Genomic DNA, 27,335 nt, shown 5'->3' on the forward strand with positions numbered 1-27,335 from the left:
CTACATCATCAAAGTAACCAGAAAAGGACCAACAGATTCAAATATGAATAACAGGTAACAGGTGGGTTGGGACAGACAAACAAACCTTACATCTGCTGATAAAGAGCACAGGCTATCAGCTACAACCTACGATTGTAAGCTGTTTAAAGTTTTTGAAACTGGCTTTGCTAATTTGGTCGAGGCCCTAAGACTGATCTAATGAGCCACCATCTGTCAAACCACGATTGCGTAACTCGGACAATTCTTGCTGATTACTGTACATCTAAGAATAGGTCGCCAGGTCTAAGGCAATTAGTTAAATGGTGCAATAACACATGTAGCATCAACATACCTTGGACGGTGTGAACGAAAGCACTATATGAATATGTTTAATGAGATGACAACAAAAAAAGCAATTTAAGTTATTACTAATGAGTGTCTGTCCACTGAACCAATTGTCCGTTTAAATAATAATTATTATTTGGTGTGGCTATGAATCACGTTTGTGGGTCTCTGGACTACAGTTGACTATGGAGAAATCCTGCAAAAATTGTGTGACGATCATTAGCTCAACAACAGTAAGATGGTACTACCCTATTAAAAAAGGTCACACACAAATCTTGGGGGTGAAGAGACAGCAGCAACGTACGGGACAAAACCTCAAGGATCTGATGGCTCATTGGGCTCAAAGTCAACCAAGAAGCACTGGATTAAGACTTTAAAAAATGTTGCAGATGACATGACACTGTAAATGCAAAAGGACAAGTTTGATTTTGGCTTTGGAACCTTGAAAGCGTGTTCCAAAAAATATGTTGTCATATACACCATATATCATATACACCAATTATAATTGATTGACCTTCGAAATGCTTGGGTTTTAGGTCATTTTGTTTTTAGTATAAATGTTGTATGCACCTTGATTAAAACAGGAAATTGCTGACTCTTTTGCTCCTAACGATCTACTATCAGATTCTCCTGATCACTACTGTCACCAAGTGGTGGAAATTAAAGTCTTCCAAAAGCAGGATGTCCCATCCTGACACAAAGGCTACATTTTACTGATTTGAAATATGTTTTATGTTGGCTATTCAGCCAAATAGTCAGACAGAATTGACTTTTGGAATCAGTGATACTGTATTTGTATTGATTCTTGCATCACTTCTGGATGGCTGAACTCTGCAAAGGTTTGCCTAAATTATGATGTGATCCGGCAGTGTAAAAATGAATAGGGATTTTGCAGTCTTAAAAAGGTCGGAATGAACATTAACTTAACAAAAGCATAATGTCCATGCCAAACAATGTAAAGCTGTACCTTGAAATTAATATATATAAGCATGTAGTATTTTGATTCCTCTGTAAACAAAGATTACAACAGATTATCAGTGCTAGAAATACCGTTAGGATTGTATACATACAATTAATAGTATGCCACATATGTGTACATATTGCATAATGCAACGTGGTTGCTTATTTTATTAACAAACAACAGTTTACTATTCATTGTAATTCAGCTCAGTTATAACGAGGACAGCAACAGCACAGCATGCCAGAACATTAAAGCATTTATTTGACCGAACAAAAGAGCCGGAGCTGCTACTGAGTGGCTGAGATCCACGTTAGCATCAACTGTCAGCTGGAGGGACAGTACCGCTTCGGCTCAACCTATGGTTCCCCTGGCTGGCACAACAGATGAACTTTAGTCAAGGTAGCTGACGCTCACTGTCCGTGTGCCACGCATTTTAAAGATTTTAATCGTCTTCACTTCATGGTGAGTAAGTGCTCTTGACACCGTTCTACGTGGTTCAGCACGGGGGATTCTCGTTAAGAAAAGGAAGTGAGTTAGTTAGCTATCTAATGTTAGCGTACTTTGCTACTAGCATAGTGGAAAGCTAACTAGCTGTTAGCTCGGAATAATTAGTTAACGTTAGATTTCTTGGATTTGATAGTCGGGAATTTATGTCTAAACCTAATCGACAACAGGGGCGGGGAGTAAACTATCACCTAACATGTTAAACTAACACAAAAGGACAGCTTGACGTTATATTGAAACCTTTAACAGCTAGCTAGCATTGCTAACGTTAGCGTTGATTTAACGTTAGTTTACTTGTAGCTGTCATTCTTTTCCCCTGTCCTCGGTGTATGACAACATGTTAACAATTTGTGCATTGACGTTGTATTATGTGTCTGCCACGGGTCAGGTGGACGTGAACGCCTGGAACTCACCGTATATAACGTTAGATTCAAATGAGTGTTTAAATAAATAAAAAGAACATGCATTACGGCATGGGCTAATTTTCTGAAACACCAACTTGCTCACAGGCCAAAGACAATCCAGCGGTTTTCCTGAATTTTGGATCGCCGCTGGAGACGACTCGGGACCGAAGTGCCACTCATCTTGCTGCCCGTGTGAACCTGTTAGAACGACGCTCCCTAGTGGCAAGCATCCAGCATGACGGGTGAGCAACTCCTAACGACCAAAACACCTGTCTGAAGGCATTATTAGTATTCAATATAAAAGTTCGATATAGGACACAACTAAGGCTAGTTTGAGCCACTACCAAACTCCACAGTAGATCATTAGAAATAGTGAAAGTTTTTTTGTGACACAAGCACTTTGTGTCAGTGTCCCAGGTGTGTTCCCGTGTGTGATTCTCCACAGAATTCTCCCACCAGACATTTGGCCTTTTGTCTCTATATGCTGATTGCTGCATTCCTTGAACGTCAAGCCCACTGACTGAATGGCTGTCCCCTGTCTCACGATGCCCTGCTATCGCTCGCTGCCTCCCTCCCCCACTGTCTCCCATGGCTCTCTCGCCCATAGAGAGAGTTGGGTGGATAGTGAGGTCCATTGTGTCAATGAGATGTTTTCTAATGAGCGAGGCGCACAGAGTGAGCAGAGCTGCTGTGGAAGGACTAATCGCTAATCCCTTTGTTAATACGTCCAATCTGCCTATGTACTAACATATATTACAAAGGAGCTTCAAGACGGGGACTCAAAGGATTTGGTAGTTTGTTCCAGTGCGGCCTGACTGAGGAAGTGTATGTTTGTGTGTCTATCGCAACCAAACCGGGGACTTATGTTTGCATATGAGTTGATACATCGGGCATTTAGCTTATCTATCTAGCAAGGAATTCCAGTTTGATTAGCAGTTTTGATTATTCATAGAATTTAATATTATTTTCAGTATTGGTTGTCGGTTTGGACGTTTTGTTTTTTTGGCCTTTATTGAGAATTTTTCTATTAAAAGGAAAAGTGTGTGTGTTTGTTGGTTGGCCTTTTGCGTGTTTGTTTGCCGGCCATGCCCTTGCCTGCGCCTGATGCCCCGGCATCTCAGAGGCTGGCACTGGATTGTCGTACCCTTCTGGACCATCGCGTTCCCAAGGGTAAGTGACAACACCGCCTCCTCTGTTCTCCCTCTGGCTCCTTACTCCGTCCCTGAACGGAGAATTATTCCACGGGAAAAGTTGTTTTCCTCCACGGGGTTCCACAATGGTCGATTTGTTTAAAACCGCGTTGAGTCGCAAAAAAGGAAATTGGTGTTTGCATTCGACTGGCTGTTTTGTGGAATCTTTGGTAGTTTGTCGAGGATGGTTGAGCACTAGAAAGGGCCGACACTGGCTGTGATTGGTACCTGGCCCCTGGCTGCATAAAGGGTGAGTGATTTGAAATAAATAAATGCTCTCCATTCGATACAAGCAATGCCTGCTTTTACATTGTTTTAATAATAATCCACAATCAATATTTCTGATCCCCTGAACATCCGGCATCAGAGAACAAGGAAAAAGCTTGAGTGTAAAGGATTACGTTGGTTATTCAAGCAATGCAATATCACACAAGATCCATGTTATTCAAGTGCAAAACGCAGAGTCCCCACCATCTTTAATTCAACAAACCCATCCTGAAGTAATCCCCTATGTTCTCTCCCTGGCCAATCAGAGACAGCCGAGTACCCAAGCTTCATTAGGCAACTTTGCTTGGTCACACCTCTCAAGCAAGTTCCTCTTAGATGGTTTCCAACCCCCCTCCCCCTCCCTTTTTCTAAATCATAAGATTCATGCAAAGTTTACTCTCAATTGACTGTTGCGAGAATGAAAATAAGTGAACCAAAAGAAAAAGCTGAGTTGGTGTGCTTTTTTATTTCAAGCCACTTGCAATGAGTCTGCATCCTCAGCAGGTTTGTGGTCCAGCTGCAATGGTCGTGCATTAGAGCCAATCATGTCAACATCGCGTCGGGGGAGGGGGCAGCGATGTGATGGAAACGTAAAGGAAAAACTGTAGGTGAATACAGACGGGGGGGGGGCTTAGAAAGATCACTGAGGAGGAGGAGGAGGGTGACTCCTCCGCGGGGTGGAGGGAGGGGGAATGGGAGATCGCGTGGGTGGGAGGTATTCTCCGGTCCGATCTTTGTAGTGCGTATTTCTTTCATATTCTCAACGCCTCCACCCCCCCCTTCTGTTTTTTTCTCTGCGACTGAGAAAAAAATAAAGATTGGAAACGGGGTGGGCGTGTCTGTGCGCCGGCGTGTGAATGAAAACCCAAGGTCACCACGGCACGCTTTCTCTCTGACGCTGCCTTTCAGCCCCCGTCGTCAATGTGTGCGCGCTCTCCTATGTGTGTGTGTGTGTGTTTGCGTGTAATTCAGCGCATTGAGACAGGCGCTGCACCAATCACGGTGCGCATTTTTAGCTCCAAGCGCACACGTGCAGGCATTTATACCAGAGTGTTTGTGTGCGTGCGTGCGTGTGACGGTGTGTGAGTGTGCGCGTTCTCGGTGCCTCTTGGCACAGCGGTGTCTCTGTATGACTGGAGCAGCGTTAAGGAGGACACACGCGTCTGTAGTGAGGGACTCGAACACCACGATCGATGTACGGTAAGCATTTACAACCGCTGCGCTCGGGAGCTCGTGTGCGTGATCCGGAGCGTCCGGCCGGTTTCCCGACATTTCACCCCCCCCCCCTACCCACACAAAACACCGCACGCGTTTCCTCATAGCTGACAGACCGCAGTGGGTACTACGGTGTAACGTCGTGGGATCACCCGGGGAACATAGCGCAGCGTTAAACCAGCTGAACGAGGAGACGCCGCTATGAGGATGTTTATTTTCGGTAATTTTCGGTAATTCTCACTCCAATAGTTTCTCTATCGGGTTGAGGTGGTAACATTCTGTTCTCTGCACTCGGTAACACGTTCAGCCAAAATCTTGTAGTTGTCAGTACTATGATTTGGGGGATGTGTATGCTTTTTATTTTCTTCGTTTTCTTCAGCTCTCCCAGTATTTGATGTTAAATTTGTGTTTGGGAAACAGGAAACCGGGTCTATGTGCTATTTCCAGGACAGCGCCGCTTCTCTGTCAAACTTTGAGATCTGATTAATCCCCCCCCCCCCCCCTTCCTTCTTTTTTGCCTTTGCTGTCTCCAAATGGTTCATTGATCAGCACTAATTCAAAATATGGTCTGCTTTGCTTGGATTTTGCTTTGAGCCTGTGGGTGGGGGGCGGCACACTGGAAGAACGAGCTCAGCCAGTCTTCACCGGCGTCTGGAGACGCTTCTCAGGGCTGGAGTCGCTCGTAAGCCCAGTTCTGTCCTTGTGTCACGAGGATTCGTTGGCAGCCGGCGTCCGTACCTCAGTATTTGGGACCCACTGCGACGGCTGCCGCGTTTGCCTCCACCCACACAGCATCCGACGTGCACTCGGATTCTGACTTGCACGAGAATTCACGTCTGACGACAACAGCAAGAAAGCTGTGTGCACATTCCTCCTGCAAAGTGTGTGCGTGTCCTGGGAAAAGAAACATGACAGAGAGCGAGAGGGGGGCGGGATGTTGTGGTTACATATGCGACACATTTCAATAGCCGTCGCTGTTTGGACGCCTCGGCGACAAAAAAATTCCCATTTGCTCCACTTCGTCACGCTTTCCCTAAAGCCGTCGGCCGCTCCTCCGCAAACACTCGCTTCCTCTTCTCAGCCGCCGCCGTACAGATCACCTAAAACTCATTGAGCGACAGCTGACGTGCTTATTGCTTCGCAAATCTACTGTTTAAAGGATGTCTTGTCTTTGAAAAAAAAAATGTAGGTTTCACAGAAGCTAAAATAACAGAACATGGCCCGCCTCTTCCTCCCTTCACTCTTATGTAATACCCTCCCCAAGGGGCAGTATGCATTGTGGACATCATGAGAAGTGTCAAGTATTATGTGCAGGTATATGAGACACATTGTTTGATCGTGCGTGTCTGTAAAGTCTGACCCAGATAATCAGTGTTTAGCGTGACCTTGCGTGAAGATGAGGTCTAAATGCGTTCCGGAGTGTGGTTGATTTCTTCCTTGCAGGACTACATTTACTCTCTCTCCTGTCGGACATGTGACTTGAGGTCCAAAAGAGGTGCCTCGGGACAGCCAGTGCAGATATGAAGTGCAAGAAGGGCTGGGCTTTTCTTTTTTTTTCCTCATGCACAAGCCTTTCTGAGCTATCCTTCCCTCTCCCGCTTGCCCTAATGTGGAGAAATAAATAAAACAGGGTAGACGACACGCACAAATTCCTCCTGCATGGATGTGTAGCTGTCGCTTGGTGAAACGAGTGAGACCCACAGGCCAAAGTTCTCCAAGTCTGGTCCACCGGACCGCCGAGACGTCCGCCTCCTCTTTTAGTGTCTTGTTCCGTCCGCCAACAACCAGTAGTTAAATGTTTGCGCGTGTGGCTTTAATGTCTCTGTGTGCAGAGTCTACGGCCCCTCGAATATGTTGTCAGCTTGCCATGCCGAGTGGGTGGATGTCGTGAGCCCCCCCCCTTCCGTACATGTGCGCGCTTTTCACCGCTGTCATCCAAGTTCTTGTCCACCCACCTCGCTGATCTGTCTCTCTCTCTCGCTGCCGTTTTCTCACTAACCCACCATTATCTTCACTTAGCAACCCTCTTTTGTTTTATCACACAAACTCTGCACAGCTGTGAGCTCCCCGTGTTCTCTTGGGGGGGGGGGGCAGTGAGGCAGCTGGATTCATTTCCGCGAGGAACGTGGTTTTGCACCACATTTCAAAGTATGTTAATGAATGGGGGAAATTATTGCAGTTGCATTTTAGAGCTGATTTATATGATTTTTATAAAGCAAAACTGTACCCAGAAAACCTTCTCTGCTCTTTCTCATAATTTAAACTGAATATCTTTTTATTTTTGGGCTCTTTGGAGAAGTCCTTTTGAGCTACCGCAGTTTCAGATGGGCATTTGTCCCAGGTTTCACCGCTATTATTGTAGATTTACTGAAATCTAATCATCATTTGCGCTTCTATTGCATTTATTTTACGACTCTGAGCAACATAAACGGCAAACCTCTGAAAAAGCAGAAACTACTTTTCTGCGTTAAAGTGAATTGGCTTCTTTTCTCCACTGCTCAGGTGTTTAGTTAAAATGCAAATGTACTTTTATTGAATATCTGCGTGGAAAAACCCGATAATGGCTGCACAGAAAACTCTTCTCCCTAATTCAGTGCTGACGGAGAGGACGGGACAGATTTGTGCTGGACAGAGAAGATGCAATAAGTAGCACTAATCTGTGACTCATTCGGTGCATCACAATCCTCCTCCCCCATCACACTTTCATCTTTTTCTTTTTTTTTTTTCCTCTTTAGCCGCCCGTGTCTCTGTCACTCTTTTGTCCTCAACCCTTTCCCTACTTGTGGGACTTCCAGGATTTTCATTAATTCCTCTGCCGTCTCCTACGCTCAGGCCCCCGGGCCAACGCGCCGAGGAGGGGAGAAGGTGGTGGAGGGAGGTTTGCTGGGTGCAGCAGGAAGGGACACCACGGAGGGAGGGGGAGCGGGAGTGGCCTCGTTAGTGTTCCGAGGTGATGGAGGGGGGGCGGCGGCACTGTGAATAGGCACGCGGCTGTCAGAGACAAGTCCGAGGCGGAGCTCCTGTCCGGAGTTTAGAGAGGTGCTTTCAAGTGGCCACGGCACTAACAGTACCTTTTTACTCTGTTAAGAGGCTTTTCGAGGACATCACGCTGTGCTGACTGCCCCCCCCCCCCCCTCCCTCTCCCAGGTGTAGGCTACTGATAATGTACCCGAAGGCTAGTGAATGCCACAACGCGACCCGAAAGCGAGGACGGCACAGCGGGTCTGGGTGGATTCCGTCCTGCGTCCCACGGGTCCACTGTCCTCGGGCAGCACATCTCGTAGCACGTAGCATGGTAGCTTGCTGCCATCAGTGAGTGTGTGTGAATGAGATTCAAACCTTGCAGGGCTTTGGATGAAAGCTCTAATTTAAGGCAGCCGTTGAATCTTTAATGCCTTCGGAGCTTTAGTGCTCTGGTGTAAAAGATGGTCTCCATTCACACAGTACCAAAATGGATTCAAAGCCACATTGTCCTGGTTTGAAATAAGGATGTATGGCATGGAACATATTTCTTTCATGGCATTCATTTTGTAATTTAAAACGGTGGGAATAAAAGAAATGATCAGACTATCAAAGGTAGTGTTTTCTGGAAATACTACATGTATGTTGTTTATCATCCGTAACTTAATTCCAAGTATTCCGGGTTTTAATTAGTTGTATTTTTCTTCCACATGCAGTGGAGTGCATTTGTCTATTGCATGGAAATCAATTGTGTGGCTCTATAAACTCGGTCGCCGCGTCTCTTTCAATAGGGTGTTACAGCCGGAGCACGGCAGCTTATTGCCTCCATCATCTGCGTGATATGTGCACAGTTGGTTCGTTCAGCATTGATTTTTTTGGATTTTATTTGGTGGAAGTGTAGCACAGTAGACAGCTGGTTTGGGCGATGTAATCGCTCTGTGACGCTGAGGGTCTCGCAGTGTGAACCGAGTGGATCACAAGGCTTTTCCCCGGCTTTGTTGGTTTGATTGATTTGAGTTGTTTACACTGAGGTGCACTTGCATTTCTGTAGGCACATTTAGAGAATTGAATATGTGGCCTTTGTGTCCAGGGTGATCTGCTGTATACGGTGCGCTTTGACAGAGGTGAGGTGGGGGGCGGCTGGCCAGTTTTTGTGAATACCTGGTCCTTGTGCACTCAGAAGGAGTTTTGGTGCCACGTCGGCAAGAACTGCTTCAATCGGTGCACCGTGCACAATACAAAAATGAATAATGAAACAATATTCTTTCGAGAGAATAGAAGGAAGGGAAGAGTGATCTTTTAGATCTTTGTTTTGTACTGTCTCTATTTGATGTGTCTGGTCATTAAAAGTGACTGCATAGCTTTCAGCAGAATGACCTACTTTCTGTCATTGTCTTTTGTGACCACTATTAATTTATCCTTTTTGGGTGACAGCGGGCAGATGATGGGTGTTATGCCAGGGGCATCAAGGGTTAAATGATGATGCATTTTGTGTTTTTAGAGGTTATCGTTCCTTTCTTCTTTTTTCTCTCCTTTTTGTGCCCTTTCCTTCGTTCTTTCTTTGGTCCCCTTATGACTCAGCACTGCTGAATTTCTTCAACCAATCACAGTCCAGCCCTGTCTTTGCTGCTTTGCTTTCCTTTCCTTTCTCCTCAATGCAAAGTCAGAGAAATCAATCTTCAGATTGATTTCTCTGACTTTGTTGTTGCACTTTTCTATTCACGGCTGTCTTTAGTTGCATTGAGAGGGAGGGAGAGAGTGAGTGTTGGTGTGTCTGGTGGGGGGCGGGGGGTTATTATCTTCGGAGTCTTCTATCTTGTATCCACATTCTTTCCATATCTGACATTTCTGACTGTCTTCAAATGTCTTCCCACGGGATCACCTTCTCTGTTTTCAGTGTGGCGTTTTTAATCTTGGATACAGCAGTTTGACTGACGGCATCACGGCCAGACACTGGCGCAATTTAAATTTGACATTTGGCAACTTTTGTATTCTTGCTGGGTCCTTCAGGACTGAGCTAGTTAGCTAGTTGCGTGTTAGCTTGTTGCGGCTGTTGCCACCAGGGGCTCGACGTAACTTATGTCGGATTTTCCAAAACCGAAAAACCTCCACACAGACACGGCTCCTCTCTTGGGCACAAGTTGTGTTGGTACGTCTCTCGTTGTTCCTCCCGTATCGCTCTTTTCCGTGTTTTCATGAAGCAACAGAGTTACTTCTTGTTGTGAGCTGTACCCAGCATGCATGCATAAATGTACAATTATTAGTGTTACAAATTGTTTGTGTCACAAGCTGTTGTGGTGTTTTACCCTGTTAAAGATAGTTTCTTGTAAGTTAGTTGTTTTTGTTATAAATTTATAACCATGACTCAATCTCAACACGCGTAAGACAACTAGCTCTGACTGCCGGGCGCTTCACAATGATGTGTGAAAATAAAATCTGCCAACTGCCGAAGAGTAATGTCAGTTGTTATGGCTTAACACAGGTATAAACAGTATGTGATCTTATACTGGTATACCGTTAGAAGATCTTATACTGGTATACCGTTAGAAGATCTTGTACCGGTATACAGTTTGAACCGGTACCTTGCAGCCCTACTCTGCAACCTGCTTTTCATCACAGTATGGTTTTGAATGTGAAGTCATTCATAGTTGGTGCCTTTTTAGAATTGCTGAATGTCACTGATTAGTGGTAGTAGCTACCTACACCTTCAGCATGTAAGCTGGCGTTTGGAACAACAGGCTGATTTATTACTTTGGCACGTTTCTTTTTTTTTCTTTCAGTTATGAATAATTGATGAATTGTAGGATAGCGAAGAGCACGCTTTGTTTTAGGTACATCTCACGCTGCGTCTCTAACTGACCGTCTCTGTCTTCCTCCCTGTCTCGTCTTCCTCAGGGGTTTGTGGATGTTGCGGGGCGCTAAGGCCTCGGTACAAGAGACTGGTAGACAACATCTTCCCAGAAGACCCAGAGGTGAGAAGTGTTTCTTTTAATGATGCCTTTTTGAACCCAACCAAGAATGCTTATTGTCTCTGTAGCCAGCTTACTTAATGATACCTCGCTGCAGCACTCTGTTAAGGTGCACAACAAAAACAGTGCTGTATCTGATTAGTTTTTTCCAGTAGTCCCTGGAAAATGAATACAGTGTTATGATATTGTTTTAGATTTGAAGAACGGGGACATAAAGGAGATAAGAAAACGCTGCATGGCCTCCATACCCAGCTATCTATTTCAAAGCTGTTTGTATCCAACCGCAAACCCTCATCTTTGCTCCTTTTGGAGATCCGATCCAGAGGAAACTTTTAAGGGCCTCTTTGCTTCTGCAGTAACCCAATTTACCACTTACATCTGTGGCCTGGTCTGCGGTTTACAAGCGTGCGTGCGTGCGTGTGTGCCCGTCCTAAAGTCCCAGCAGCTGGGCAAGAATGAAGCCGACTGATAACATTTAATCAAAGTTGCGTCAAGCTGTCCGAGCAAGTGGCTGCAGTTGTACACAGTTGCTGTATCTCCACACTTCTCACGGATAATTGGTGGAGATCAGCTTGACTGCTGTTCCGTGCATGTATCCGGTGCAAATGCCAAAATGGCCCCACATTAGCGTGCATTATGCGACCAAAGTATGGCAAAACTATGAAAAGCCCTTGCTACGGTTGACTCTGATAAACAACCCCCCCCGCCCCCAAGTCAACTTTTCATCTAGATGGTGTTGATTGATATCTAGCTGCCTCCTTTTTTTGGCTCTGTTATCTGCGATGTGTTCAAGTCACCGGTTGTTTTCAGAGAAGCAAACCCAAGCGCATCCTTCGCCAGGTGCTTCGCAGCAGAGAACGTAAACCTGAAAGGGCAGGTGCGGCTAATGACATCACTCTCGCCAATGAGTCCGAGTGCACAACAAGGCAGCGACCGGGGACTGAGATCTTAATTGGGCACAAAAGGCATTCGATGCTACGGATAATGTGAGAAAAACCACAGTTTGGGGAAAAACAAATGGTGTCTTCGGTTCACGGCCCTGGTATCGCTCACTGTCACGACCCACTGCAAAGTGGATTGGCTCATAGTCATTGTATCTGTAATTAGTCATTTCACTAAGCAAGGCCGGTTTATGTGTAGAGCACATTTCAACAAGGCAAAGTGCTTCACATGAAACCAAAACATGAGGCAAAAGAGAAGCATATAAATATGAGTCATTAAAATAGAATAAAAGTTGCAGGGCAGTTCTACTACTCAAAATGTGGTCTTGACATATTTCCCGCTGATGTTTCTCTTTAACTGCTAAAAAAAACAAAACAATAAAACTTTTTTTCCTAAATGATGAAAGATGCTCTGCCGGTTAGTAGTGAGACACTTTGGATTGCATATCTATGTTTCTCCGGGATGCACAGTTGTCTCTATCATGCCACAGTCTTCTCCAATCGAACCGTACGGTTATTTACAGAGTAAACCGCGCCCATCGGTCCTTGTTCTTTTTTTGGGGGGGGGGCACTTGGTCGACTGCATGTTTTGGCTCTTGCCTGAATATAAACAGGATCCCAGCGGGCTTGGAGGCGCTTTTCTCTCTCCCTCTCTCCTCTCCCTGACCAGACTGAAGTAGGTCAAGGAGGGGGGACGTGGACGGTGGGGGGGGGGTAGGTGGTGAAACTGTGAACCAGTTAAACTTCTACAATTTGGGTCTGGAGGAGAAGGACGCGTTGATGAACCGTAAATTACAGTGAATTAGTCGTGATGTGTGGAAAAGGGCCTTGATGTTTTCCTCAGTGAAAGCAAACTGCTGCTTTCGTCTTAATCAGCTGTTTCTTTGTGGAGATGAAATACCAGATCCACATAAATCTCTTCTTACCTGAGAGGGACTTCCTTTTTAAATAAAAAATATATTTGTTCTGGTCGCATTAATCCTTTTAGGACCCTGAAGTATTTTTATTTTTTCTTAACTTCAGGGTCCTATTAGCATGGTTGACAAACCTAAAAGGATTAATACGACCAGAACTACTTTTTAAAAGAAATGTTTACTTACTCCCTGCATCACCCTCCTAGGATGGGCTGGTGAAGGCCAACATGGAGAAGCTGACATTCTACGCCCTGTCGGCTCCAGAGAAGCTCGACCGGATCGGAGCCTACCTGTCTGAGAGGTTGTCGAGGGATGTGGCCCGACACCGATACGGGTGAGCCCCAACAGTTGAAAAAACACTCTGACTGTTTCTGCCATTGCACTTAAAGCAGAGTTTCTAAAGGGTTTCTGTACACTCTGTATCTACTTTATATGCCACAGAAGTTGTTTTTTTATGACTCACGACATGTGATGATTCTCACAGACGCAAACAGCCGGTACACTCGTGTGGCTGAAATCTGTTCAATTTGTGAATTTCCATATAATTGTTGCTACGTGCAGTCAGACATTCAGAATATCCTCCTGTGTTATTATCCCAAAGAGATATGCAAAAAGTTAACACTGCGTCATCCCGATGTGTTCTGTGTCTCTTTCCCGTCCTACTCAGGTATGTGTGCATTGCCATGGAGGCACTGGACCAGCTGCTGATGGCCTGCCACTGTCAGAGCATCAATCTGTTTGTGGAGAGTTTCCTCAAGATGGTGCGTAAGCTTCTGGAATCTGACAAGCCCAGCCTGCAGATCCTTGGAACCAACTCTGTGAGTTTAATGTGGTTGTGTACAGTTTCAATCTTTTTTTTTTTTTTTTTTTTTTTTTTTTGCAAAGCCAGACATTCTTGGTCCGACGGTTTCGTTAAAAATGTATATGAATACACACATCATCAAACTGTTGGTCTGCAAAATGACTAAAGTGTGTTAGTTTATAACAGAAAACATAGTTTAGAGCTTTTCTCTCCACCAACTTCTTCCATTTTTAGGGAACAATCCGACTGAGAAGCTAATTGCTGATGTGACGGCACAAAGTAAAAGACGTTGACCTTAAGAGGGACACTGCGTCAGTATTCGGGGAATGATCCAGGTCTGCGGAGGGAGTGACGTGGATGAGCATCCTCTGATGTGCGACTCTCTGTGCTGTCGGACGAGTGGAAATCCGATTAGCTGCAGACCACGGCTGCGAAGCTTTGCAGTCGTCCACAGATTGACGCGTCACGCCGGCCTCATGCTCGTAATCTCCGTGCTGCCAGTCTCCCTCCAGTCTCTGGAGGGGGAATCTGGGACAAATGGAATGTCCATATACACCGACCCATCCACGTCACAGTGCTGTCACCGCGCTATTTATTGCAATCGATAGTGGAGGAATTTTGCACTTAACCTAAAGGTTTGCATTCAGAGTGCCTTCTGTTAACCATATTGATTGTGGTTAGATTTGCTGTAATCAATCAATTCTTACTGTACGCACACAACCCGGAGCCCCCCCCCCCCACGTGTGTGGAGATGTACCTGTGCAAGTTAAAGCTGTAGCTCCGGGCAGTGGTTCGTTCCTAATGGGGTACAAAAATGCTAGTAATCTTATCTGTCCAACTCTCAGGTTAAAAATTGTTCTTAAAGCTTTCAATATATGAGAGAAAGCGAGAAACCATTTCTGCGGGAACAGAGTTGCTGCTTTGAGACCTAGAAGCTGCAGGTACTTGATGGGCACTTAATGTAATTTGCTCGAGGGTGCTTCTTTTCATTTCAAACCCATCTCAATCATTAAATTAGCAAACAGGAAATTGATGCAGGAGGGGTTTCTCTAGATGTTGATTCGCTACAGAGATTATGTTTTTTATTGCTTTTATTGTTACTGCGTCAATGCAGCCTGTTTTTCTGAATGTGGAAAGAATTGATGTACTTGATAACTGCTGCTGTTTTTATGCTATTCATAATTTATTAATTGGAGAGTGTTGTGAAGCTAAATGTCAATGTGATTAAATCGTGACATTTTCTCGCCCAGTGGGAGATCCCCCCCCCCTCTCAGCCTTTCACCTTCAGTAAGATGTTATGGCACTGTGGTTTCACTTCAGTGAGATATTCATTATGGAAATTTAGGCTTGATTCCTTAAAGAGGCTTTTAAAGGAAAATCCTAATCACTGACTGCTGTGTGAGTTCAGTTTGATGACATTTTTGATGGGTTTTTTTCTTTTTCTTTTTTTTCAGTTTGTGAAGTTTGCCAACATAGAAGAGGATACACCATCATACCACCGCAGTTATGACTTCTTTGTGTCCCGCTTCAGCGAAATGTGCCACTCTAGTTTCGAGGATCCGGACATCCGCACTAAGTGAGTTGACTGATGCTTAATTGCGCCACAGGGAGAATTATTAAGGACTTTCTGTTTTTAGACCGCTTCAGAAAGTCTTCTTTTATAAGATCACTGGACACATCTCTGTCAAAAATAAAATGTTTAAAAGTTATCATGTCTTCTGAAAATAGTTGAAAGGACATCTTTAAACAGTTAAATATAGTGCTGCAAAATGTGAGGGCGACGGGTAAAAGTAAGAGAGTAAACAACAGACAAAAGAACAATTTGCTAAATATAATCATCCATTTAAAGATTCTGACTTCTATTTCTGTCGCCTGCCAGGATCCGCATGGCAGGTATCAAGGGCCTGCAGGGTGTTGTGAGAAAGACTGTGAATGATGAGCTGCAGGCCAACATCTGGGACCCTCAGCACATGGACAAGATCGTCCCCTCTCTGCTCTTCAACCTGCAGAGCGGAGAGCGCACAGAGAGGTGAGCTTTGCTGTTCCTCAGACCTGTTTTAAATGTTTAAAAGTTTACGTGTTAATAGCTGCTAATTAAAAGCAGCAAATTAACACTGCCCCTTTCTTCTTCTTCACGTCTGGAAGAATGGATTATGTAGAAAAATGAGATTTCAGGCCGGGCTCTGCCAACACGCGTTAACAAAGTTAATGACCATGAACGAGTTGACCCGCCACACCTCGTCACTCGGGCCCATGTGTCGTGGCCGGCTGGTTTGTCTCCCGCCGGGCCACATGTGTCCCGGCGGTCTAGTTGGCTGTCCCCCGTGTCATTCATCATCATCGTCATCACTGACGGTCCTTCTCGTGTTACGGCTGTCTTTTCGGTCAACGTCCAAGGGCAAATATACCAAGAAATGAGAAGAAAAATGACCGGGAGCAAAAGGGGGGAGGGGGCGGTGTAGTGTTATAAGGGGGACAGAATGAACAATACGGGTGGAGAATAATAGCATCCTAGTTGCACTGAAAGCTAGAGATTGCCCGTGAGAGGAAAAGGAGATGCAGTCTGCAGCCTCCCTTTGTTGGCACAACTCCACATTCTGAAATTCCCTTTGACGTCAATGCCGAGATCTGAAGGTTAGGGGAGAAAAGGGAGAGGGCGGCGAGGGGAGCATTTTGGATCCCGCGTGGAGGAAAGATAATAGAAAGTACGGTGACGCCAATGCAAGGCTTACTGAAAGAGAGCGAGACAGATGGACAGAGAGACACATTTTGCTCTCAGCTTCACTCCGTGTGTGTTATGAAGCCTGGCCCTGCTGTGCAGCCTCTATCATTAGCATCCATAAACTCCACAGCAGTCAGCGTAGTCTAATTAAACTCACAGATGGTGCATTTTTCTCTGCGTTAATCCCCATGCACACGTACAAGTTCAGTTAAAGATTAAACCAGGCACAGTTTTAGTGACAGCTGAGACTGGTATCTGTACAGTCCCTTGCATATATCCCCCCCAAGGGTTATATAATGGACCAACACAAAAATATTTCATGGATTTCCAAAGATTTTTCCAAAAAGAAAAAAGTTGTGAGTCCATATATATATTTCCCCCCATACAATTGTGGAGAGTCATGAAGCAGGTTGAGGTTGTAAAAAAGTATCCCAAGCTTTTTACAAATGGGCAAAACGTCTAATTTAAATCAATTTGGGGAAGAAGTCTGAATGGGTTTGAATGCTTATGCTCTAAGAACAACTGCCAGCATGGTTGGTTGATTTTAATGAGGTGTTTAGGTACCGGCGAAAGCTTAACATCCCGTCAGCATTTATGCCAAAGACGTTGCCTCAGCACAAAATGTCAACAGAAAGCATCCTTGCCTTCTTAACATTGCAGCTCTACAGAATTGTTTGAAGGAAGACGAAAGGTCAGATCGCTGCAGCTTTTATGTTGGTGGGGACGTGTGTGTGTGTGTGTGTGTGTGTGTGTGTGTGTGTGTGTGTGTGTGTGTGTGTGTGTGTGTGTGTGTGTGTGTGTGTGTGTGTGTGTGTGTGTGTGTGTGTGTGTGTGTGTGTGTGTGTGTGTGTGTGTGTGTGTGTGTGTGTGTGTGCGAGAGATAAGCCACAGAGAGAGAGGAAGTCACCTTTTCTTCACACCAGCAGCTAAAGAGTGATTGGTGGACCCCCCTCTACCCCCCGAGGGTTGTCATGACTAAGGAGGAGTTACAGTGACCGTTTTAACTATGCATGAGAACAAGGACGGACCGGTGTGAGTGCCCAAGCCCAACTTAAGGCACGGACGTGTCTTGTCATAGTCACACACACACGATGGCCAACAGCGGGGGCCCATCATTTTCTCTCTGGACAAACTGCTGAGGGAGAAGTCCCCTCTGGGGGAAGCACTCGAGTGAGACAGCATCCCACGGAGTGTTTTTTGTGATTGAGCCTTTTGCGAAAATGTTTGATACTGAATTGATTGAAATTCCTCTCTCTCTCTCTCTCTCTCTGTCTCTCTCTGGCGCCGCCTCTCTTCACCCCTCCTCCCTCCTTTCCCTCTCGCCTGCTTCTCTTACCTGCATCGCCCGCCGCCAGCCGCTCCCCCTCTCCGCTGCAGGCGTCGGAGAAGGAGAAGGAGAGTCCGGTGGAGCTGACGGAGCGCTGCTTCAGGGAGCTGTTGGGACGAGCCGCCTACGGAAACATCAAGAATGCCGTCACGCCGGTTTTGATGTGAGACATCACCCTCCCCTTCCCACCCAGAGTCTTCTGTCCTCTTTTTATTCATTTTTTTTGTGTATTTGTCTAATGTCGCATTGACTACACCTGAAAGAAGGAGGAATCGTTAGCGCTGCGTCGCTGTATATTTATCTGTGCATGTGGGGGATTGACAAGGTCAATGCAAGGTTACATACCAGGTCAGGCTAGATGCGAGTGCATGATTTTGAATTGTATATTAGTGCATTGATGTGGAGGTCTGTCTTGCAAAGTTGTAATTTTTGCAGCTCTATCGTTCTTCTATGGTCATATTTTATGATTGCCGAGGGAGCCTGGTCCTCTGATCAGTGTTTTCTTTTTTGGGATCGTCTGTCTTTTTCTTTTTAAATATACAGCTCTATGGTTCTTTGTTTAGTTTCTTTTTATCTTTTGTCTGCCATTGCTCATCTTTCTGTGAGCTCTAGACATCCACTGTTCCTTTTCGTATTTAGATGAGTTTTAATTTTTTAGTACTTTTGTGTGGCCACCTGTTCTTTGATTCTGTTGCTGCATCTCATCTGTCTCTGTTTCAAGCTCCATCCTCCGCCTCTTTCTCTGTGTACTTTAAGACTCTGTAGTAACGATCTTGATCCTGTTTTTAATGGATCACATGGAACTGATTGTTACCATCGATTGGGTTTTGCATTTTTTTTTGTCAACATCCCGAATACGTTCCACAATGAAAGACCGAATTAAAGCCCCACGTTTCTCTGAATACTTTCAATCATTAAATATGGACTGTAAACTCGCCCGTACGTCCTTATTTATATAACATATCCCTACGGTATTCTTAATATGGAGCCCAAATCCCTTGCGGCTTTCCATTATTACTGTTGGTTTATTATTACATATTCTTTATCCCCTCCTATCTGTGCTCCTCAGGCACTTGGATAACCACTCTCTATGGGAGGGAAAGACATTTGCAGTGCGTTGCTTCAAAATCATCATGTACTCCATCCAGGTGAGTGATTCAGTGCTTACATATCCAGCAACACTTCTCCCCCACTCCACTATTATGTCTTTCACCTTGTTGACCATAAATCCATGTCCCAATAATGAAATCCTGAAACATTTGTGATTTACTCTGAACATGTTTACGGTCCATGTTTTCTTATCTTTAACTAATCTTTTCTATCCTGAATGGGTACCACAAGCTCATTCATTTCAGCCGAAAAATAGTTTTATAAAAGGAGGGATGTTCGAAGAGTGTATATCAACCCTTCTCGCCATAGCTGTAACAGTGAACATGAATGAACCAGAAGATTTTATTTAAAATGCTTTTAGTTTTAGAATCTGAATCACATAACCTTTATTGGTCGAGCATGTGATCACCTACGAGGATGTGTATTAAGGATGTTTCTTTATGTCCTTACATTGAAAAGGACAACTGAGCATCTCATAAAGAAAAACGACTGTTTAAATAGAAAAAAGTTGAGTCTTCTGTAAATCACGCTCCAACAAAACAAAGATCTCCCAGCCTCCCACGCACTGCTTTCACAAATCATCCACCCCCCCCCCCCCCCCCCCCCCCCCTTCAGTCTCTCAGATATGAACCTCTGAGCCATTGCTCGTCTTGCACTTAAAATATCCGATGACAACCAATCACTCCCTAATCCAGCACTTCACATTGCTTCCATCTGGTCAGAAGACAGAACACTTGTTCACTGTGTTCTACACCTCAGGACATTTGTTTTACTCCACAAGATGATCTGGACATTGAGGCACAAACATCTTGGCTATCAGCTCACATGACGTAACACAGACTGTCTGTCTTCTAAAAGCACTGCTGATTATGACTGGACATTATTTCAGTTTTTATGTGTGGCTATTTATATATATATATCCCTATGTTTCTGGGTACTCACTGTGGAAATCCCCCTGGGAACATAGAAACCTAATCTCATCGGCTGCATCGCCTGGTAATCCCAGAGAGAGCCGCTGCCCCTCCATTTTAAAGCTTTGCAAGACTTTCTGGTTGCATGAAAAAGTGATGCAACGGGACGCGTTGAGTGTTCAAAAGTCCCTCTCCCCGGAACTTAACTAGAGAGCTGAAAATCAATCGTACAAACAAAGGAGGAAGCGTAACACTGAGGCTTCCATCCACGGGCGCCATCTTGGATTACTAATTCCTTCATTCGTTCCTCCTCTTTCTAGTCCCAGCACTCCCACTTGGTAATCCAGCAGCTCCTCGGCCACCTGGATGCTAACAGCAAGAATTCAGCCACGGTGCGAGCTGGGATAGTGGAAGTGCTGCTGGAAGCAGCCGCCATTGCAGCCAGCGGCTCCGTGGGTGAGGAGATCAACACGCTTTATTCAAGCCGTATTACCGCTTGAATCTCCACTGCTGTGGTCCTAAAATGGGACGGTTTACAGATCGAGGGGTTGCTGCCTGCAGCGCTGTGATGTGTGTGAGGGGCGAGCTGCTCTTTTGAACTTCCGCTTGTTTTTTGTGCGCAGGCCCCACAGTGTTGGAGGTGTTCAACACGCTGCTGCGGCAGCTCCGTCTGAGCGCCGACTACGAGCTGACCGGCTCCTACGACGGCAGCACCAACATCGGCACGAAGATCATCAAAGCCCACGAGGAGAGGCAGCTGCAGGAGGCCGTCATCAGGACCATTGGTGGGTCCCTGGTGCATTAGTGTGTCTTTGTGTAGTTGGTTTGTGTCAAAGATGTGCCTGACATTTAGCGGCTCCGTCTCTTTGTGTGCTGGCGTAAAACCTGTACTCCTCCTCGAGTGACATAGGGACCTTTTTAAAGCCAAAATGATTAAAACTATTCTTTGTTTTTTGAGACACCCTGTGCCAGCCACGGACAGGCCGAGCACAGACCCAACAGTATAGAGGTTACCGCCCCACCACCTGTCTCCCCTTGTCCCGGCCAGAGGCACGGCCTGTATTTCACAAGTTGTGGGTTCAAAAATGATGTGCGCACATGTGTGTTTATGTGCACTTTGCCTTTAATAAGACAAATGGTTTCTCCTCGCCTACCGCTGATCTGCTTTGAGCGCCGTGCGTCTTTAAAACTAGCGTTCATCTTCTTTCTTTGACACTTCTCTCTGTCTCTTTCTCTTTTAGGTTCATTTGCCAACACTCTGCCAACATATCAGAGGTCAGAGGTCATGCTCTTCATCATGGGTAAAATCCCCGTCCCTGGGATTCACCCAGCCATGCTCTCCTCAGGCTCTGGGTAAGTTACTCACTAATCTCGCAAACACATTGATCCATATCACTATATTTCCTCTTTGCGGCTACTGTGCTTCGTAAGCTTGTGCAGACCTAAACGTCGGTGAATAAAAGGGTTCATTTGGTTCATCTCCAGCTCTGAGGGTACCAGGATGATTCAGGTCATGTTACTGAAGTCCCTGGTCCAGGTACGTTTTAACCTTTATTATTATAGCATTATTATTTATTTAAAATATTGTTGGTCCTTTGGTGTGGTTTTCACACAGCTTTAAAACAAGACACCTTGCAGGTTTTACCAGTGGGATTTTTATTATTTTCTGAAAGTGGTTTATACAATCTCGCCAAGCTGTACAGATAAGAAGAAAATTCCATTTAACCTCTTAATAGCTGTAGTCTTTTAAATGTCATCCCAGCATACTGATTTCATTTCCCCAACCCATGTGTGTTTAGGCAGCACTCTAATGGTGTCAGAATTTGTTTTACCTCATTTTTCATTTCCTTGCACAGCTTCTCACTTGTCTTCCTTGTTATCTAAGGAGTGTTTGCTCGGCAAGGCTAAAATGTTGTATTTGTGAAAACAACAACCATCCAACTATCCATCATTATTTCATGTAAACAAAATCCAACATCAGAATTGCAACGTGCAATAGATCCAAACCTCATAGCCGCTCAGTCAGTGGCTTCTTCAGACTTAACGAGACGGTTACATGTCTTAACCTGTCGAACCCTCCGAGTATGTGTGTGTCTTGGGAATGAGTTGCGGCCTGCTTGCTGTAAAGCGGGATCATTCATCTCTCAGGTGACTGCCGGTTTCCAGACCACGAACATGCTGACGGCACTGCCCACCTCCTTCCTGGAGCCGCTGCTTTCCTTCTTCCTGACAGAAGACCCAGAGATCCGGTTGTTGGTGCTGCAGATCCTCCTCAGTCTCATTGACCGGCACGACAACACGGCCAAGTTCCGAAACATCAGGTGTGCGAAGGGAGAGGGGAGGCGGGGCTCTGCAGGAACACAGTGGTTTTGTCTGTGTTGCAGGGGCATTGTTTGTATCGCGTCGGAGCCATCAAAGTGAGTTAATCGCTGTGCCCTCTCTCTACGCAGCATCATCTCGGACATCTCTGTGCTCAAACTCAAAGTGGACAAATGTTCCAGACAGGACAACTTATTCATGAAAAAGGTACCCCTTAAGTGAGGTTTGATTCCCTGCCAACAAGAGCTGGAATCCTAAATGTTTAAATTAAGTGTTCAGTGTGAATTATGTTTTTGAACATATAAAAACTGTGTGTAGTTGCCACTCAACCACTCCTGCACCACCCAACCACTCCTGCACCTTCTCATCCCACTGACAGCATGGCCAGCAGCTCTATCGACACATCTACCTGGGCTGCAAGGAGCAGAGCAGCAGCCGGCAGCACTACGAGTCCCTCTTCGCTCTGCTGGGCATCCTCAGCGTGGAGCTGGCTAACGAAGAGGTGGTGGTGGACCTCATTCGCCTGGCCCTGGCCCTGCAGGTACCGATGCAACGTCTTGTGTTTTACGTAGTTTTAGTGTGGCATTTGCGGCAGTTGTGGTACTCCCAGACGTAGTTATGTGCTAACACTGTACTGCCAGGGTGAAATGTTTGTTTTACTTATAGAGCCACTTATCTTGATCCAATACATTTGGAAAATTCATTTTTTTCACCACGCGAGGTACAATGCAGAGATTTTTGCCCAGATAAATAATTCGTGGAATACGTTCAAGGGTTCCCCGCTAATGTGTGTCTGTTTCCTCCTGAAGGACCTGGCTCTGTCCACCGACGAGGTTCTGCCCGTGTTTAACCGCTGCGCCGTTCATGCCCTCGCCGCCGCCTACCTCAACCTCATCTGCCAGCTCACCACCGTCCCAGCCTTCTGCCAGCACATCCAGGAGGTCTGGCCCGGTCTTCTTTGTGTGTGTGTGTGTGTGTGTGTGTGTGTGTGTGTGTGTGTATTAATACAAAGAACCTCTTTTAATAAAGTGTCTTTTCCGTCCGCCCTTCAGGTAATTGAGGTGAGACAGAAAAAAAGTCCCTACTTTCTGCCTGAGGATGTCTTCGTTGATGACCCCAAGTATGAACTGACCACATTCCTATCTCCCAAGCCGTAGCTTAATTTTATTTTCGATTGTGTGTGTGCGTGATGTTTATATACATTTATCTCACTACTCCTTCTTCCTAGACTCACTTCACTGGAGAAGGTGGAAGGGGACATTTTGTTCCTCCAGTCAAAGATCACAGAGGTGCTCGGAGGAAGTGGTTATAACACAGAAAGGCTGGCTACGCCTTATGTCCCTCAGTACACTGGTAAGGAGCTTAAACAGTATGTGTTTTTTTTCTGTTGACGTCAAGTTCACAATACGTCATCCTCTCGTGAAGTAAATAAATAACACTACTGTTCATCAACCTGCCAGCGTGCTACAACTGTGTGAGTCGGTGCTCTATTGATTCCTGTTTGTAAAATGCAGAGAGGAACTACTCCCCCGGAGCTAGCAGGGATTTAGTGTTTCATTGAATGACACTTCATCAGGTCAGAGCCCTCTGCTGCTCTGAGGCTTGAGCGAGGATCAGTGAAAGGTCGAGCCCCGTCTAACTCGGGGAACCTTTTTACGGTGCATGTATACATTTGTCAGACCATCAAAGGCTGCGTCTTATTATATACAGGTTTACATATTAAGTTGTAAGCTGTTGTATACATGGTATAAGTTGTTTATTACAGTTTTCTTAAAGAAAAATTTAAAAAAAAACTGACTTCACTGTTTCCAGATGAGGACCGTCTGTCCAAGAGAAAGAGCATCGGGGAGACCATCTCGCTGCAGGTGGAGATGGAGTCCAGGAACAGTCCAGAGAAAGAGGAGGTAGACATTCAGATATACCCTCTTTAAGGAAGTTTAAGGAATCTTGTTTGAGCGTCATACACATTTATCTTTTCCACAGAGGACACCAGCAGAGGAGATCACTTTTGAAACCCTGAAAAATGCCATTGGTACGTTCTCCCCCATTTAAGTATTGGTTCAATTTCATTCTCGCCGTGTACAGCTCTTGATTTGTAGTGATGTTCTTCCTCTTCAGTTATAACCAGTGGGAGAATTTGACTTGTTACATTTACTCAAGTCCAAAGAGCCCGATGTTGTTTACTTGCGTATTTAGTAGTTACTTTGCAAGTCTGTGCCGTGATGAGATCTAAATCTGGATTGAAATGATTCATGCAGTTGGTTGGAGTCCAAGTGAGTCGGTGGGTTTCGCTGATGTTGCCAAATTACTTTTTCTGCCACTGGTTAAAAACCAAAGAAAACCACCACTTTTTCTTTGCAATAAACTGCAGCCCAGAGGGATGCTGAAATGTGAATGTCTTTTGTACCTCCCCCTAGTGGATAGTGTGGGTATGGAGGAGCAGGAGAGGGAGCGGAGGAGACAAGTGGTGGAGAAGTTTCAGAAGGCCCCCTTCGAGGAGATAGCGGCACACTGTGGTGCCCGGGTACGACCAACACCTTCATTGTGAATCCTTCACACTGTTTCTCTTGTTGAATCTTTTGTACCAGTGTCCGCATGTGTTTTGTCCTTCTAGGCCACACTCCTGCAGAGCAAACTCAATCAGATCTTTGACATTACAATCAGGTAGGTCGTGGAATATTTGAATGAAATGGGTTTTTAAAGTGAAAACGTTAAGGAGGGTGTTTGACCTCGCTGTGATGCTGGCCGTTTGCTCTTCCCACCCAGACCCCCGCCCAGCCCATCTGGAACCATTTCGTCAGGTTATGGCCAAAGCCAGAGTCGATCTATACCCATCTACGAGATGAAGTTCCCGGATCTCTGTGTGTACTAGACCGCGAAGCAAAGGCACACAACTATTTCACGGTTAAAGGCCAGGAGGGATCTGGGAGTTGCCACCGATGACTCACTGTAAAGCAATCTTGAACGTGGAATCCAACGACAACAACCGCGGCGGACGAGGAGATAACCGTAGTTGTTTTGAAGCCAACTCGAGAACAAGCCACATCTTTAATAACTTATTTTCCTGGATGATTTCCGTCCAGTGATGGTAGCCAAAACAAGTCTGCTAAAGTCAATAACCGCAGCACTGATAACAAGTGTTTTTTTGCGCAATCCCCTCAGTTGTCCTTAAAGGTCTGAAAATTTGAGTGAGTGTAAGAAGAACTGTGAGGGAAAAATCTGAACCATTTCCTGTGGCTTTGGAATGAATTGACTTGTTGCATGCCAATTGTAGGACATTCTTTTGACCCGTTTGTCCCTTACGGGGTGCCATACTATGATTCATGACAAAGTAAGTTTTTTTTTACCCGTATTGATATTTTATTTTTTACCTACTTTTTTTTTTTTTTTTCTATTGATGACATGGCTAGGATGAGCTTGAATGAATTAGATTGCATTTTACTTTACCTGTTAGTGTATTTTTGTGTATGTTTGAATGACATATATATTTTACAGTGTTATCTTTATGAAGGTAAAACTTCTCATCGCCTTTTTTTGCTTTTTTCACAACGGGAATTTATTTCCTGCACCTGTTTTTTAAATTTTCTTCTCTATTTTAGCCATGTTTTAAATGAAAGGAAACTGTCAATCTGAGTGCTATCCTCCCAAAGTGAGTGTGCCTTACAGGTGACTCAAGTTAGAACATACACAAAAACACACACTCTGCGCCACAGTCATGACCACACTAAACTGTTTTAACTGTGATGTTAACCCGATTGAACACTGGAAGATTATTATGGATCCTTTGTTTTTCTCCTCTCCATATAAATGTGTATATACAGAGAAATATATAAATCTTTAAGCTAATGTACAGAGTAGAGAGGTTTTTCTGTCTGTCTTTGTGTATAAATACTGTACATTGGTTCTGGTTTTCGACTGCCACTGCACTAATTGTAAGGAAGGGAAAGAGCTACTTAGTTGGCATTCGGATACGTTTGTTTAAAATCTCACAAGGACAACCAGCAGCATATGAAATCAAAGAGGTGCATCGACGAGGGTCTCGTCGGACCCCCAGTAGACACCTGCATCATCTCCAAATCATTAGATCGCACAAGTGACGTCTTGTGTCCCCGCGAAAGAGTTGACGAACCCTGAAATAATGACCGTCGTTATTACCCGCTTCCAGCGTTACCTTGTAAACCCCGCTAGAGCTAGTTGGTCCTCATGCCCCCCCCCCCCCCCCCCCATTTGTCTCATTCAGCAAGATCCAAATGCGTCTAAAAGCCATCTTTGCGCGCACACATGAAGAACCTGAGGTATAATGGCAATAGTTTTGCTGCTGGCCGCAGCACAACTTGGTAGCAGCTCCATTGTGTTTTCCTCTGTGCCGCGACGGTCCGTTTTGTGGCGTTGTTCTAAAACCCCCCCCCACCCAATGCTTGTGAGAATCGAGCTGCAGTTACCCGTGTTCAGTGTCTAGTTTGTCCCTGGTGGTCATGTGACACGGTCAAGTTGTTGGTTTGTTTGATCACCTTTTTTTATTTTTATTTATTTTTCCAAAGTGTGTGTAGTGTGTGCTGCGTGTTTGTAATGTCCACTCATGCCAGTGCATCAGCTCAGTTCAAAGTTGTGTGGTTGTGTTTGTTCATCTGTCCCATATTACCCGAGACCAAACTTTTCATACAGTCTTTGTCCAATGATTCTTTCCGCCACGTTAACAAAGAACAAGCCATCGTAGTGCAACGTGCAGCTGTCAAAGCTTCCAGTCACACCTTGTCAAATGTCAAATGGTCTTTGCTGCAACAACCCGTAAATCTATCGGTGTGCTCGTCATTGCATAGTGTAATGTAATAATGGCGGACGGTAATTCAATCTTACTTTTATCATTACATGTCTGGTTAATAGATCTGTTTACAACGTAGTGCTGTAGGTCATATCTATTCATTCGGTGAACTTTGCACTTTAAAAACTGGATAACCTAGTGACAAAGGCAGCTTTCACATGGAGAAAAATGCCTTATGAGTGTCATACCTGAATTTGCATGCTAGTGATATCACTGTGTTGTATAATAAATGTGTAACCAGAACATGTCTGATCGGTTTCTGATTTATTTCGGGAGGGTGGGGTTGTCGAAAGGGAAAGCCTACTGAAGTGGAATGTGTTTCAATAATATGATCTGCCTGAGATGCAGGACGCTGCCGAGTGTCGTCATGCAGTGTATGAAAAATAATCCTTCAACTCCAAACACGGATGTCTTCTTAGCATTGAGCGTGCAGTCAGTTGCAGTGTTCAGCCGGGAATTAAGCAATTGCTTAGATTCTTTAACTCTGCTTGTAGTGTTATTTGACTTTGCTGTAATAGACCATGTTGTTTCTGTAACACTACCTGCATCAGTGCCTGTTTTGTGTGTCAGAATTAAACCCAACGTGTGTTTTAGTGGCGTCTTTTCTCCCGCTGATGGCATTCAACAGAATGTAGTCTCCATGTTAAAAATCTTTGATCATTATGAAACCAG

At 45.0% G+C, this 27,335-nt stretch overlaps 1 protein-coding gene across 4 annotated transcripts; it reads left to right on the forward strand.

The window, feature by feature from the left end:
* Positions 1-1,493: 1,493 nt before the first annotated feature.
* Positions 1,494-27,256, forward strand: LOC119194844 (protein EFR3 homolog B). Of its 4 annotated transcripts, none has more exons than XM_037449276.2 (24): positions 1,494-1,747; positions 2,299-2,435; positions 10,722-10,798; positions 12,857-12,984; positions 13,318-13,468; positions 14,907-15,028; positions 15,332-15,481; positions 17,530-17,664; positions 18,571-18,649; positions 19,843-19,978; positions 20,146-20,307; positions 20,764-20,875; positions 21,008-21,059; positions 21,671-21,843; positions 21,973-22,048; positions 22,221-22,382; positions 22,651-22,782; positions 22,894-22,961; positions 23,070-23,194; positions 23,654-23,745; positions 23,825-23,873; positions 24,259-24,365; positions 24,456-24,505; positions 24,608-27,256. In XM_037449276.2, the coding sequence occupies exons 2-24, from the start codon at positions 2,429-2,431 to the stop codon at positions 24,711-24,713; spliced, it is 2,451 nt and encodes an 816-aa protein (XP_037305173.2). In that variant the 5' UTR covers positions 1,494-1,747; positions 2,299-2,428; the 3' UTR covers positions 24,714-27,256. The 4 variants fall into 4 exon arrangements, with proteins under 4 accessions (XP_037305173.2, XP_037305176.2, XP_037305172.2 ...); XM_037449279.2 differs by lacking the exon at positions 1,494-1,747 and adding an exon at positions 1,794-1,813; XM_037449275.2 differs by lacking the exons at positions 1,494-1,747; positions 2,299-2,435 and adding an exon at positions 2,840-3,363.
* Positions 27,257-27,335: the final 79 nt, after the last annotated feature.

This window comes from Pungitius pungitius, chromosome 20 (assembly GCF_949316345.1).
Source record: "Pungitius pungitius chromosome 20, fPunPun2.1, whole genome shotgun sequence".
Taxonomy (NCBI): Eukaryota; Metazoa; Chordata; class Actinopteri; order Perciformes; family Gasterosteidae; genus Pungitius; species Pungitius pungitius.